Source organism: Zootoca vivipara, chromosome 16 (assembly GCF_965207765.1).
Source record: "Zootoca vivipara chromosome 16, rZooViv2.hap1.1, whole genome shotgun sequence".
NCBI lineage: Eukaryota > Metazoa > Chordata > Lepidosauria > Squamata > Lacertidae > Zootoca > Zootoca vivipara.
The window spans coordinates 14,982,109-14,996,444 of NC_142599.1; the positions used below are offsets into that span (position 1 = coordinate 14,982,109).

The window sequence follows — 14,336 nt, forward strand, 5'->3', positions numbered from 1 at the left end:
TGGAACTCCTTGCCTACTGAGATCAAGCAGGTGACTTTTTGGTGCCTGCTAAAAACTTTCCTGTTTAGACAAGCCTATCCAGATGCTTAGAAAGTTGAGGGATTTTTTTATCTGCTTAAGTTATTTAACTTTTATATTTTAAACTAGTGAAATGGTTGAAGACCCCCTAGGACTGCGGTGACCCAAAACCAATAAATCACTCAGAGGTGGAAAGTGTTTTTTTAAAAAAAAAAACATGTAACAAGCTTTATTAATAGTCTTATAATACATTATATAAATATAGTACATCTCTTAAAGTAAATTGAAATTTCAATCATGTACACAAAAAATGAAAAAAAAACATATCTTTTCTTACATAATTATGAACCTTAAGCTTCAGCTGTATATATGCTACTTTTTATGCGATTATTAACAAAAATTAAGCATGGGAAGCTGCTTTCTATCCATTAGAGTTCTTTTTAAAAAAAATATGTGTGTGTTTGATAGAGAAACTGTGCTGTGATAGAGGTCAAGGAGGCAGAACGAAGGTAATCCGTTTGATAGTCCCTTTTCAACGGATTCCTCCAACATCCTGTATGCGAAATGCATCAGGAAGGCAAAATGTATCAATGAGTTAAGTGTTCCTTCCCCCTTCCTCTTTCTTGAATGTTTTGAGAACAGTCTTAAATGTTTTGGGACCATTGGGAGGAGGTGATCCCCCCCTCTAGTTGCCTTATCAGTTTGGGAGGATAGTGCTGGGTACCTTCTTTCATGTTTGACATGTTTTGAGAAAGTGAGGCATTGAGAGGGGGTGGCTAATGGATAGTCTGCACGCAGCCAGTCTTGAAAGCTGCACAGGTTTGTCTATAAAATCTGACGGTTTGGGCAGAATTTCTCTGAAGCTTGTGCACGGACAGATTGGCTGCGGGGCTGTGTCAACTGAGGCTACCTGGAGGGGCCGCTTCACTGCTTCTTGAGGGCTTCCAAGTGGCAGATTGAAGCGCTTGCTTGGTATGTATACATCACTTGCTGTTTTGGAATAAAACCTTTAATCATCACACTCACTTGTGTATTTTGTATTGCTTCTGAATTTTAAAAGAACCGCCTTGCCTTTGGCAAGACACATCCCAACTCTTGGCCCGCAGATCAAAGTTTCAGCAATGCATGTTCAGGAACCAGTAGTCATTCGTGAGAACCATGTGCCCCATTGCCGCAGAATTTCAGGATGACACCACGACCTACCCACAAATAGGGGATTATCATCTCCCTATTGAAAAAGGCTGGGCAGAATTTGAAGATCTGTTTGTCCAAATCAGCATCGAAAAATTCCACATCTTCCTTTTCATAATCCAGGGACACCTTGATCTTTCTGGGCAGAAGTGCCAGTCTCAACATGGTCCACTCGGGAGAAGTAAAAGCCCAGAGGCAACAGGGCGGAGGAGAGTCACTCAATGAGCCTTGGCCAGAATTCCTCTCCTTTCCCACAGCCCAGATCCCACAATAAGGACTAAGGCTGCTCCTTGCATTCCTCTGGAAAGATTCTCGTACAACCCCCACAGCCCATTCCGCCTCTTCCTCCTTAACCTCCCTCCTCACCTCCACCTCCCACCCATGTCTTCCTGAAGCAAAACCCTTGCAGCCCAGGACACAGGGATCAAAGTGAAACCTCTCAGAGCTTGTGGGCACGTCCTGCTTTCCATCTCCCCACCTCACGCTTTTCAGGTCATCAGACACAATGAGGTATGGATATGCTGTACCTGGATCCAGAGATATACTTTCTGCAGGACAGAGGGAAAGAAGGAAAGTGGAGATTTGATGAACGTAAAAACAAGCCCAGCTCGATCTAATCAGAGACCTATCTTACAGGTGCAGAACTGAGACCCAAGGTCCTCTTGAAGTGGTCCTCAAGGTTCTCTCTAGGCCACGCCTCCTCCCCAGGCCACACCCCCGGAAGGAGTTCCTGGAAGGAGACGTGCATGGATGGAAACAGAGGAAGCTGCCTTATACCTTGGTCTATACAGCACAGTCTTGTCTATTCAGCAGTTCTCAAGAGTTCCAAACAGCTCTTCCCCAGCTCTACCTTGAGATGCTGAGAATTGAACCTGTAACCTTCTGCATTCAAGGCAGATGCTCTAGCTCTGAGCTATGGTTCTTCCCCTAACTAGGCTCCTAATTAACCATTGTGAGAACAGGACTAGATGGATTTGGTATTAGGGATCAGTTTTGGGCATCATTTGCTAGAAGCTGGATGTCAAATGGAGCAACTGGATGGAGTCCCTTTGCAGGAATTGATTGATCCATTGGCTAGCCTTAATAACAGAAGGGAGTCTAGAGTGCCTATTGTAATGCACCACAGTTCGGTGCATGATGACCTGATCCAGACCAGAGGTCTTGGCCACCTTCACCTGATTTTTTATTATTATTATTATTATTATTATTATTATTATTATTATTATTATTATTGAATCTATATATTGCCCTATACCCAGAGGTCTCAGGGCAGTTCACAAAAAAGATAACAACATATAAAATCAGAATAAAAACAAGAACCCAATAACACCACACAGAAAAGAGCCACATTTTAAAAGGGCACGGGATGTCAAACAGATCAACCAAAGGCCTGGTTAAAAAGGAATGTTTTAGCCTGGCTCCTAAAGGTGTATATATTGGGTTTTCTTTATCTTAGAGTGGTCAGTAATGCTACCCAGGAACAAGGTTGGTTCTGAGAGGTGTGTGTTTGCAGTTTGACCTACTTAGCCGTACACCTGTGTTCAAATGTCTTGTAAGCTGCTGACAAGGAGGAGTGATGGCTTACAGAGTTCGGTTGTTGTTTTCAAAAATAAAACTAAGAAAAGATATTGTGGGCAGCTTTTTATTTCTACGCTCCATTCGCTGCGCGCACACTGTGTTGATGAAGAAGTTCAACAGTATAATGAAGGGGCCAGGCAATCTTCCCCGGGGGAAAGCATTCCACAGACAGGGAGCCACTGCAGAGAAGGCCATTCTTGTGTTGCCACCCTCTGGACCTCTCGAGGTGGAGGCACACGAAGGAGGGCTCAGAAGATGGTCTCTGATAATAATGTGGCTGCTGCAAATGCACAGAGATTTTCCTCTTAATTCTGAATTGCAGGCTCAAGGTGAAAAACTTGCTGTGACTCAGTATGACAAGCTGATGAACAGGGAAGTGGGCCCCGGAGGAATTATACTATTTCAGCCGTGTTACAGTCACTTTACAGTAGAGGAGCTTATGTATCAGCTAAATATGGTTAGCAGGAGCTGGGGCAGTGCAATGGGAGCTCATCCTCTCGTGGGGATTCGAACCGCCGACCTTCTGATCGGCAAGCCCAAGAGGCTCAGTGGTTTAAACCACCGCACTACCCGTGTCCCTAGTTGAGATATGAGCTGCAAATAACTCTTTTAGATTCAGAAGCTCATTGTACTGTACTTGAAGAACAAACAGGGAATGCTATTGCAGTTGATCTGGGACTGGATCTGTGAGATCTGCTGCTTGCAGGGCTGGCACAAGAAAAGTTTTTTATTGGGAGAGTGGGTCTGTAAAAACCCACATTGATACAGTGGTACCTCGGTTTATGAACACAATTGGTTCCGGAAGTCTGTTCATAAACTGAAGTGTTCATAAACTGAAGCGAACTTTCCCATTGAAAGTAATGGAAAGTGGATTAATCCGTTCCAGACGGGTCCGCGGAGTACTTAAACTGAAGCGTTCATAAACTGAAACATGGGTGTAATTGGTTCCGGAAGTCTGTTCATAAACTGAAGCGTTCATAAACTGAAGCGAACTTTCCCATTGAAAGTAATGGAAAGTGGATTAATCCGTTCCAGACGGGTCCGCGGAGTACTTAAACTGAAGCGTTCATAAACTGAAACATGGGTGTAATTGGTTCCGGAAGTCTGTTCATAAACTGAAGCGTTCATAAACTGAAGCGAACTTTCCCATTAAAAGTAATGGAAAGTGAATTAATCCGTTCCAGATGGGTCTGCAGCGTTCATAAACCGAAAATTCATAAACCGAGGTGTTCATAAACCGAGGTTCCACTGTACTATGATATGTGCAACTCTGTGCGAACCACAAATAGTTTAATGTTTCTCAGGTCCCTCAAGCAACCTAGCGCTAGCAGAGGCGTAGCAAGGTCAGGTGGTACCCGGTGCGGAATTTTGTTTTGTCACCCCTCGTGCCAATCATGAAAATCCGCCCACCGGGGATGCGAGCGCTACCACACCGATCCACCTGGGGCGGATTTTGTCACACACAACCTAGGCATGACACCCAGGGTGGACCGCAGCCTCCCCACACACCCCTTGCCATGTCCCAGTCTCTGAGTTCAATGTATTTTCCCTCCCCCTTGTTTGCCCCAAATACCTTCCCATTTTTCTGTAATCTTGATACTCTCTTGCCATTTTTCTGTAATCTTGATACTCTCTTCGGAGTTGGGGTGATTAACCAACTTATTGGACCTGGAAGGGAAGATGGACAGCTTTCAGTACTGAACAATCCCCTTGCCCCCCCCCCAAATACAAATGTGTAGTAAGAAAATAAGAAGAGCAAGTGCTGTGGGGGAATTAATATATGAATCCCTGTGGACTAACATGTGTGGGTGAACAACAAAAGAACTGACTAGGTGCCTAGATTCAAAACACGGGGCCACCACACAGAAAGCCCCAGCAGAATTTAAAATCAAGTCACAACTTGTGCAGCAATACAGCATAGGAATCAATAGACTGTTAATCCTGTTTAAAAGTTCTGTTTAGTCTGCTGAAGCAACAGACATTGAACACACCACACACTGCTAAATTTAAAATTATTTACGTATTATTTACGTATTCAAAGGGGGGGAAGGCTTCACTTCCTTCCTCTCCTGGGGAGAGGGGGCGTGACCTAGCTGAGTGTAGGAATCTAACTCTGTGGTTTTAACCCCTTCATGCACTAACTAGCCCTATGCTTGCTAGTTATGCTGGACTGCAATTTCCCACAGATGCATTCACAGATAAGAGTCCCAGTCTGACATTTTGAGCCTGGAGGTCTCTCTCCCAATAACATTTCAATTTAGTGAACCCTCTAGACCAGGAATGAGCAACCCATCACTCTGTCCAACTCTTATTAGCCCTAGTTGCCCTGCCAGTGGTCAGAGATGATGATAGCTGTAGTCTAAGAACATCTGGAGACCCAAAGGTTGCCCAACTCAATATCATTCCCCATGCCTCACACTTCAGAGTGAAATTGACTGGAGGAGAAAGCAGGGGTTGCATTTGAGGAAGATTTCCTGGTACTGCTCGGGAATTCTAAGAAGTCACAAAATCAGTGCAGTGTTGAAAGATTTATATTATATTATATTATATTATAAATAATATGTCAATATGTTATTGTATTGACGTAGAAGAAATGTCTAATGCCTTATATTTCTTTTTTCCTTTTCTTTCTTCTTTTTCCTTTTTCTGTTCTTGTACTAAACGTTGTTATGTATATATGTTTTTATTTTATTTTATTATTTTTTATTTACTAATATTATAATAACTATATGTGGGTTTATTGTGTTAATTGTACTGGTTATAATGCCAATGCATCTATCCCAACTTTTATTGTTCATTTTATACTATAGTACCTGTTGTGTTACAGAATTGTGGCTTTATTTTTTTAATTTAAAATACTTTATTGTTTAAAACAATACAAAACATAACATACATGTGAAACAAGTACAACACAAATTCTTCTTCTCGTCGAGTTTATATGTTTTTAATTTAAATCAATAAAGATTATTAAAAGAAAGAAAGAAAGATTCAGTCCACCATCTTGATTAAAAATGGACTCCAGTTCTATCCAGACATAGACAATAACCTGTTTCTTGATCTTCAGACCATACAAAATTGACTACAAGATCTTAAGAGGTGTCCAAATGCACAGAGGACAGGCAGAAAAAACCACTTTCCAGGGTGCCCTTTCTACTAAGGAATATAGTAAGAGTCCTGCAGCAATTCATTTGGCCCAATTTGTGGGATAAGTGATGGGAAAAGCAGAAAAGTGAGGAGAGGGACTGGTACCGTCAGAAGGCACAGACCCATTATTCAATTTCCAAATTTATGTTTAACATGTAAAAGGTTGTGGGGTAAATCAATGTTGTCAAGGTTAAAAGGGTATTAGAGAAAGATTTCCCACCCTTGCTTTAAATGTTGATTGTGCATAGCAGAATTTGTTGTCGTACTTGTAAGAACATGTTTTCAATGAAAGAGAATCTGTTCTGTAGTTGTGTGTGTGTGTGTGTGTGTGTGTGTGTGTGTGTGTGTGTTTGTGACAAGAAAGAGTTACACACCTGTTCAAGGTCCTTCTGATCTCCTGAAAGAGAGAACAAGATAAATGAGGTCTCACATGGACAGAACAGACAACGAGTTTGTCCTGGTGATGGGTTTTTTTTGGTCGCTTCCTTGTATGGGGATACCAGCGAATTTCTTCTCAGGCTCAGGAAAGAACACGTAGAACCACAAAATTATTCTCTGGCTCAGATGAAAATCCTGGATGTGTGACGCTTCTGCTAGCCAGGGAACATGGGAACTCTCCTAAACTTCACATTATGAGCTAAGCAGTGAATGATTCACCAGTCTTGAGGGATCTTCTCCAGTCCACATCAGTGTCTGGTGACTGAAGGACCAGAACAGGTTCCTTATCCCTTTTGTGTAATAGTAATAGTAATAGTAATAGTAGTAATAGTAATAGTAATAGTAAAATAGTAATAGTGATAATTTATTATTACAGTCAAAGACCAGTTCAGAACATCCCTTTTGTGGTGTATGTCTTTGTCTTGAATCTCACCTTGTTAGGGAATATGCAGGAGAGATGATTTTGAGGAGCTATAGTATTTGTAGAATAAAGGGGCCCCTGACCATCAGGTCCAGTTGTGTCTGACTCTGGGGTTGCGGCGCTCATTTCGCTCTATAGGCCGAGGGAGCCACCATTTGTCCGCAGACAGCTTCCGGGTCAGTTTGGGGATGCCTGCCCTACACCAAGTTCTGAATCAGGCTCCATCTGGGAGCAGGGAGTTGGTGTCCTCAGACAAGACTAAGTAGGGGCAGTTCGCAACCAAGGTTAGTCCTCTGACATTGAGGCCAAATGGGTCCCGAGCCCAAGAGAAGGGCAGTGCCAGATACCAAGCCAGCCCATTCAGATAAGCCAGGCATCCCCAAACTGCGGCCCTCCAGATGTTTCGGCCTACAACTCCCATGATTCCTAGCTAACAGGACCAGTGGTCAGGGATGATGGGAATTGTAGTCCAAAACATCTGGAGGGCCAAGTTTGGGGATGCCTGAGATAAGCAGTCATTTACTCGTAAGGACTCCTCAGGAGTAAAATCCTCCTCTCAAGGAGACGTCTGGAGAGAAGAGCCTTGATAGGAGTCAGCTGAGGTTCAGGTATGGGTCTAGCACAGGCATCCCCAAACTGCGGCCCTCCAGATGTTTTGGACTACAACTCCCATGATCCCTAGCTAACAGGACTAGTGGTCGGGGAAGATGGGAATTGTAGTCCAAAACATCTGGAGGGCTGAAGTTTGGGGATGCCTGGTCTAGCAGCTCCTAATGATGTCAGGTGACTGACAAGTGGGTTATCCTACCCACTTTTCAGACTTGAGCCATGGGGGTTGGGCAGGGGGTAACAACTACAACAACGGATTCAACCCCCTTCCTATCACACCATTAGAGTGGCAAAGATTTCCATGGAACCTGGAGTGCAAAAAGATTTAAAGTACAAATATCTAAACTGGTGGGTGGGATGGACAGAACTGCTCTTCATATAGGATATTTTTTTTTGTAACTCGTTTCCCCCTAATTCAGGCATCCCCAAACTGCGGCCCTCCAGATGTTTTGGACTACAACTCCCATGATCCCTAGCTAACAGGACTAGTGGTCGGGGAAGATGGGAATTGTAGTCCAAAACATCTGGAGGGCCGAAGTTTGGGGATGCCTGTCCTAATACAACATAATTCTGCATTTTATTTTCACCAATAAATGCACTGCATTTTCCCCTCATATATATATGCATTCTGTAACCTATTTTGTTTTCGGTCGGAGATCTGCATTGCAAAACATCCGGGGGACACAATGTTGGTTGGGGCTTATCTAGAGTAGTTCCTACCTGTTCGATATCCTCCAGGAGAACCACTGAGTGCTGCCTGTGCTGTGGCGAATGTTCACACTTGGAACATAGCAATTCTCTGTCTTCTTTGCAGAACAGTAGAAGTTTTTCCTTGTGCCTTTCACACAGTGTTCCTTTGTAGCGTTTGTACTTTTCTACAATGTTGGTCAGCTGCCAGTTTGGCCGGTAATTCCCTTTCTGGATCTTGGTTTGGCAGGTAGGACATGTCAGTGGACCTATTTTCTCCCATATCTTGCAGTAAAGGTTGATGCAGGCCTTACAAAAGTTGTGGCCACAATCCAGAGTCACAAGGTCTGTTAAATAATCTCTGCAAATAGGGCACATAATGTCTTCATCCGTAACTACAAGCAGTGTGGACGTCCCTTTCGGTATCATGCTTCCCTTATAAATATAAAAAACATCAGATGTTTCTTAGTAAAGTTATTGATTTAGAAGTACAACTCCATCCACTCCTTCATTTCCTCCCATAGCTGTCAACCCTCCCATTTTTTTGCAGGAAACTCCCTTATTCCAAGCCAAAGCTGTCAACCTTCCCTTTTTTTGCTGGAAATTCCCATATTCCAGCGCCATTTCCCACTGCTATCCTGGATTGTTAGATATACCATAGATCAGGGGTCAGCAACATTTTTCCGCCACGGGCCGGTCCACCATCCCTCAGACCATGTGGTGGGCCGGACTATATTTTGGGGAGGGGGGGACATGAACGAATTCCTATGCCCCACAAACAACCCAGAGATGCATTTAAAATAAAAGGACACATTCTACTCATGTAAAAACACGCCGATTCCTGGACCGTCTGCAGGCCAGATTGAGACAGCAATTGGGCCGCATCCAGCCCACGGGCCTTAGGTTGCCTACCCTTGACGTAGACCAGGCATCCCCAAACTTCGGCCCTCCAGATATTTTGGACTACAATTCCCATCTTCCCCGACCATTAGTCCTGTTAGCTAGGGATCATGGGAGTTGTAGGCCAAAACATCTGGAGGGCCGCAGTTTGGGGATGCCTGACGGAGACTGTCCCCGGGACAGGTGAGGCTGCTGATCCCTTATTTTCAAATCCGAAAGTTGACAGCTATGTTTCCTCCCCCCACCTCCATTTTCTCCAGCCCACATGGAAATGTAACAGCTGAGTTCTTCTACACAACCAGAGTAATTGACCAGAAAGATACAATACCACCAATGAGGCTTTGTAAGTCAATATGTCACTTGTGTGATCTAGAACAGGCATCCCCAAACTTCGGCCCTCCAGATGTCTTGGACTACAATTCCCATCATCCCTGACCACTGGTCCTGTTAACTAGGGATCATGGGAGTTGTAGGCCAAAACATCTGGAGGGCCGCAGTTTGGGGATGCCTGATCTAGAAGTAGGGATGAATGAATCTGTGCATTCTGGTGTTTTTCTTTTCTTTTTTCCTAATCTTATGTTCAATTTGTCACATTTCTGCACCAGTTTGCCAATTTATTAAATAAATAAAAAGGAGCAGCTCATGAAAATTCACCAGCATTTCACAGCACATTTTCCCCAATATACATACTTTTGTAATACTATGTATTATTAATAGTGTTTAAGAATTTTGTGCATCTAGCTTGCAAGCTTCAACCCAGTTGCAAATCATAGCACAGATACTCGGTGAGGAGGCTGTCCTCCAATCCCTTCTCCCAATTAACCTCCGTCTCCAGGGCCTGCCCCCATGACATCAACAGGGGGCTCCCTTAGGTCTCAGGTCTGGGCCTTGAAATTTCAGGGTCTGAGATGCTCCTGACCTACCATAGCAACCCTAGTTGATTTGGTGGCAACAATTTCCCAAGCCCATCAGTAGGGGAGAGTCTCGTTTCTCAAGGTTTCTGGGTGCAAGGCATATGTCATGTCACTGAGTTATTGTCCTGCGTTTGCTTCCTTTTTTAAAATGAATAAAATTGTAAAGCTGTTGTCACACTGCAGTTCATGTCACAAACAAGCAGCTGTGTATTTGCAAACAGATGAGTTTTTGCAAGACGAATCAGCATGAATGTTGAATAGATAGTGGGCAATTGATATTGGTCATAATATAGATATGGAAGCATGGGGACGATTGTGGACTATGGATATAAACAGGGCCGCCCCTACGGCCAGGCTGGGTGGCGCAGGGCACCGGCCCGTCAGGAGGGCATCACGAGCTGCGCCCGCCTGCTGGCCGGCCGGTCCGCCGCGCAGCTGCGCCCACGGCAACTGCGCTGTGCCTGCCCGCCCGCCGCGCAGCAGCGCCTGTGGCAACCACGCTGTGCGTGGCGCCCACCCACCCACTGGGAAACGGGGCGGGAGGGCGCCGGAGGGATCCGGCGCACCACGGCGCCAGGGGCGCTTAAGACGGCCCTGGATATAAAATTTACAGCATGTTACAGTCTAAGAGAAAATTATATGAAAATTATATATCGATGGTACCTAACACCAAGTAAATTGGCAAAAATGTATAAATCCAAATCAAATAAGTGTTGGAAATGTAAAGAGAAAGAGGGTAATTTCTATCATATGTGGTGGTCTTGTAGTAAGGTTAAAGCTTACTGGGAAATGATAATGAATTGAAAAAAAGATGTTTAAAATAACGTATGTAAAAAAAAACACAGAAGCTTTCCTTTTGGGAATTATAGGGACAGAACTAACCAAACTGTACAGAAATTTATTCATATATGCAACCACGGCAGCAAGAATGTTACTTGCCCAAAAGTGGAAAGAAGTCCCAGCAAAAGAAGAACGGATCGAAAAACTTATGGAATAAGCAGAAATGGCAAAACTTACAGGAAAAATAAGAAATCAAGATAACAAACTTTTTATAAAAGAATGGAAATGGTTTATGAAATATTTACAAACAAACTGTAAACATACCGTGTTTCTCCGAAAATAAGACACCGTCTTATATTTATTTTTCCTCAGAAAAAACCACTATGGCTTATTTTCAGGGGATATCTTATTTTTTTCCTCCTCCTCCTCCTCTTCCTGCTGCGGCCGACATTGCTGCTGCGCCTATCACTATGCCTTATTTTTGGGGTATGGCTTATATTCCTTGAATGCTTAAAAATCCTGATACGGCTTATTTAATGGCTACGTCTTAAAATAGGGCAAACAGTATAAGAACATTGGCAAGATTATTGTAATAACCTGCAGTTTTATAAGAGTATATATTTAAAGTAGATGAATAATCTACTTTAATAATCTACTGAATAAATGTGAGAATTATTGAATTGCAAGGAAGGGTGGTGGCTAGTCTTCGCTCCCAGGCTCCTTGAAAGTGAGGCTGTAAATGAAGCTCTCCAGAGGGGGCCCAGATCTGCAGAGGGTGGGAGAAAATTTGCCTGCAGTGGCAAAACATGCTGAGCCATCCCTGGAGCCAGATAAAAATAGGTTTTGCCCTGAAGTTCTCTCTCCCTGTCATATAATATGCCCCCAAGCTAATCATCATCACCATCAACTTTATTGCACTAGCCCAAGCATCCCCAAACTTCGGCCCTCCAGATGTTTTGGACTACAATTCCCATCTTCCCCGACCACTGGTCCTGTTAGCTAGGGATCATGGGAGTTGTAGGCCAAAACATCTGGAGGGCCGCAGTTTGGGGATGCCTGCACTAGCCAAAGGCCATGGCATCATTCACAAAGGGAACAAAAAGAAAAGCAACAATAACCATAAAAACATCAGGCACTGCAGATACAATAACATAGCTGCCAAGTACCCCGTTTTTCCCGGGAAACCCCCGTATTTTCTTACCGTTTCCCGCTGGTCTCCCAAATGGATTTATATCTTGTAAATCCCCCGGAAAGCAGCTCCTTCCGGCGGCCATGTTTCTGGTGTATGGGCACCGGAAATTGGGCGGTGCCAGCATCAGAAGTCGCTTCTACGCATGTCCAGAAGTGCGTAGAAGCGACTTCTGGCGCTGCAGACATTTTGGAAATGGGCAGAGCGGTGCCGGAAGTTGCTTCTATGCACTTCTGGACATGCATAGAAGCGACTTCTGGTGCTGCGGCCATTTTGGAAATGGCCAGAGTGGCACCAGAAGTCGCTTCTACGCATGTAGAAGCGACTTCCGGTGCCGCACCGCTGCTGGTCCCGGATTTTTCAATTCGGAACTTGGCAGCTATACAATAAACCACGATCACTTCTCCTGAAAATTATTTGTTGCATACGATAGAATAGCAAGGGGTTCTCAGGTAGAATGTGCCAGCTTAAATGTCCGAATCACCTTTGCAATTGACCGCTATTTTATCTAGTTCTTTTCTCCTGATCTTCTTAGCTGCCAACACATATAGTGCTACTTTATAAGTTATGAAGTCATTAGTCGAAACAAAATTTTAAAAATTAATTAAGAAAAATTCTTCCAGTAGCACCTTAGAGACCAACTAAGTTTGTCATTGGTATGAGCTTTCGTGTGCATGCACACTTCTTCAGATACACTGAAACAGATCCCCACATATAGTGAGAGGGTGGAGGGGCACCACTCAGAAGGGTGGTGGGAAACCGGACTGTTTATGACCACATTCGGTCGTGCAGGAAGAATTTACGACTGTTTATGACTGAAAATTGGTCCCACAGAAAAAGCAATGGGTGAGATGGCTAAAGATAGCTTTATCATGTATAATGAGATAAGAATCCAATGTCTTTGTTGAGACCAGGTTCTTACAACAGTCAACATACCAAGGGTTCTTAAAGCCTGTACATTTATATCATTCTAAGGCAATGTTCTTCTGCTGTATTTTTCACAGAAAATGGTCTGAAATTCTGTGACTCGATCGTGTATTTTTATTTCAGCTTATGCAGGTTTTTTTAAAAAAACATGTAATATTTCAAATAGTTTTATTTTGGACTGTAACTAGGAATAAGCTAAGATTTACCTCCAAGTAGACATTTATAACATTGTACAGTGTCACTCTGTGTTCCTAAAAGACCCAGGAAAAGTGTGGGCCCATGGCAGGTAAATTATGAGCAAGCAGAGGGTGGCATATGCTTTATTCTGTTTTCAACTTATTGCAGATTTTAATTACTTTTTTTAGCGTTTTAAATGCTGTTTAACTGCTTTTATCGATAACTTTGTTTTATTATTTTTGTAAACTGCTTTTAGGTTTGTATGCATAAATTTTGTGGAATAGATACATGTCAATCAATTGAACTTTATTTATAAAAAAGTAGACAAACCAAATTCCTTTCCCTCCCTAGTTTCCTACCTTTTTCTCTCGAACCATTCGATCATCACCCTCACAGGCGAGTTCCAGGTGTTCATCGCACCTTCCCCTCTTGCTTTTCTCATCTTCCCCTTTTTTAGATTTCGTGGATTCCCCTGCAGGCCCTGCTGGCTCATGGTTCCGCTTGTAGCTGCCTTCTTTAAAAGGTTTTTCGCACTGAGGGCAGCAACCTGCTGCATCAGAGTCCCTCCAACTCTGGATGAGGCAGGCGTGGCAGAAAGTGTGCCCACAGTCAGTAATCACTGGGTCCAAGAAAGGTTGGTGGCAAACGGGGCAAGTCATTTCTTCCTGGCCGAGATTGCCTCCAGCAGCCATGTTTCCTTTAAAAACAGCCCGAGGCGTGGAATTGCAATTTCTGGCAGGATGTTATGGTGGGAGTGCCTCTCCGAGTTGTAATTTATAGCATGTCAACAACTGCAAACATATGCTGCAATAAAGAGGGTGAGTGGAGATCTGGTTGAAAAAAAAGACTGAAATAAATCCTACGAAATGACTTTAAATAAGGAGTAAAGGAAGTGTGAGATAAGAGTTGGAAAGAAAACCAAATGAGGGGAGGGAGGGAAGTCAAAGCTCGGCAGAGCATTGGGAATTCAAGATAGGGGAATAGATGTTAAAAAGAGAAAATTTGTGTGTGTTGTGTTTGAATGTTTTGTTGTGTTTAATGTGTTTATTTGGAAAATTTAATAAATTGCTTTAAAAAAATAAAATAAACGGGAAGGAAGCCCCGTTAAAAAAAGAAAAAAAGAAAGGAAAAAAGGAAAAACTAGATGCAGACAAATTTTGCTCATCTGTTCCAGATTCAGAGGCCCTGGAATGCATTTAATGACACCTTTTTAATTTTGAATAATGTATGCTTTTTATAACTGTATATGTTGTTTTGAGAAAAAAATATTGTAGTGAGCAATGACTGGTTGGGATCCCTCTGTCCAGGGAAACAATGGAGGTGTGCACCTTTGGGAGTGAAGTCAAACTGTTGCAAGGTTGCA

At 43.2% G+C, this 14,336-nt stretch overlaps 1 protein-coding gene across 1 annotated transcript; it reads right to left on the bottom strand.

Moving 5' to 3' along the window:
• Nucleotides 1-226: 226 nt before the first annotated feature.
• Nucleotides 227-13,724, bottom strand: LOC118075803 (E3 ubiquitin-protein ligase TRIM68). Its single transcript, XM_035098076.3, has 5 exons — nt 13,333-13,724; nt 8,120-8,521; nt 6,306-6,328; nt 4,361-4,455; nt 227-1,757 (listed from the first exon to the last, which is right to left on the bottom strand). Exons 1-5 carry the CDS (start codon nt 13,663-13,665, stop codon nt 1,162-1,164), a joined length of 1,449 nt encoding a protein of 482 aa, XP_034953967.3. The 5' UTR covers nt 13,666-13,724; the 3' UTR covers nt 227-1,161.
• Between the last annotated feature and the right edge of the window lie 612 nt (nt 13,725-14,336).

Excerpts from the sequence above, each read along its gene's own strand:
- LOC118075803 (XM_035098076.3), bottom strand. The coding sequence starts at position 13,665 with ATGGCTGCTGGAGGCAATCTCGGCCAGGAAGAAATGACTTGCCCCGTT. Across the intron at positions 6,329-8,119 it reads TCCTGGAGGATATCGAACAG|GAGATCAGAAGGACCTTGAA; the intron begins GTAGGAACTACT and ends TCTCTCTTTCAG. Across the intron at positions 4,456-6,305 it reads ATCAGAAGGACCTTGAACAG|GTCCAATAAGTTGGTTAATC; the intron begins GTGTGTAACTCT and ends CTTCCCTTCCAG.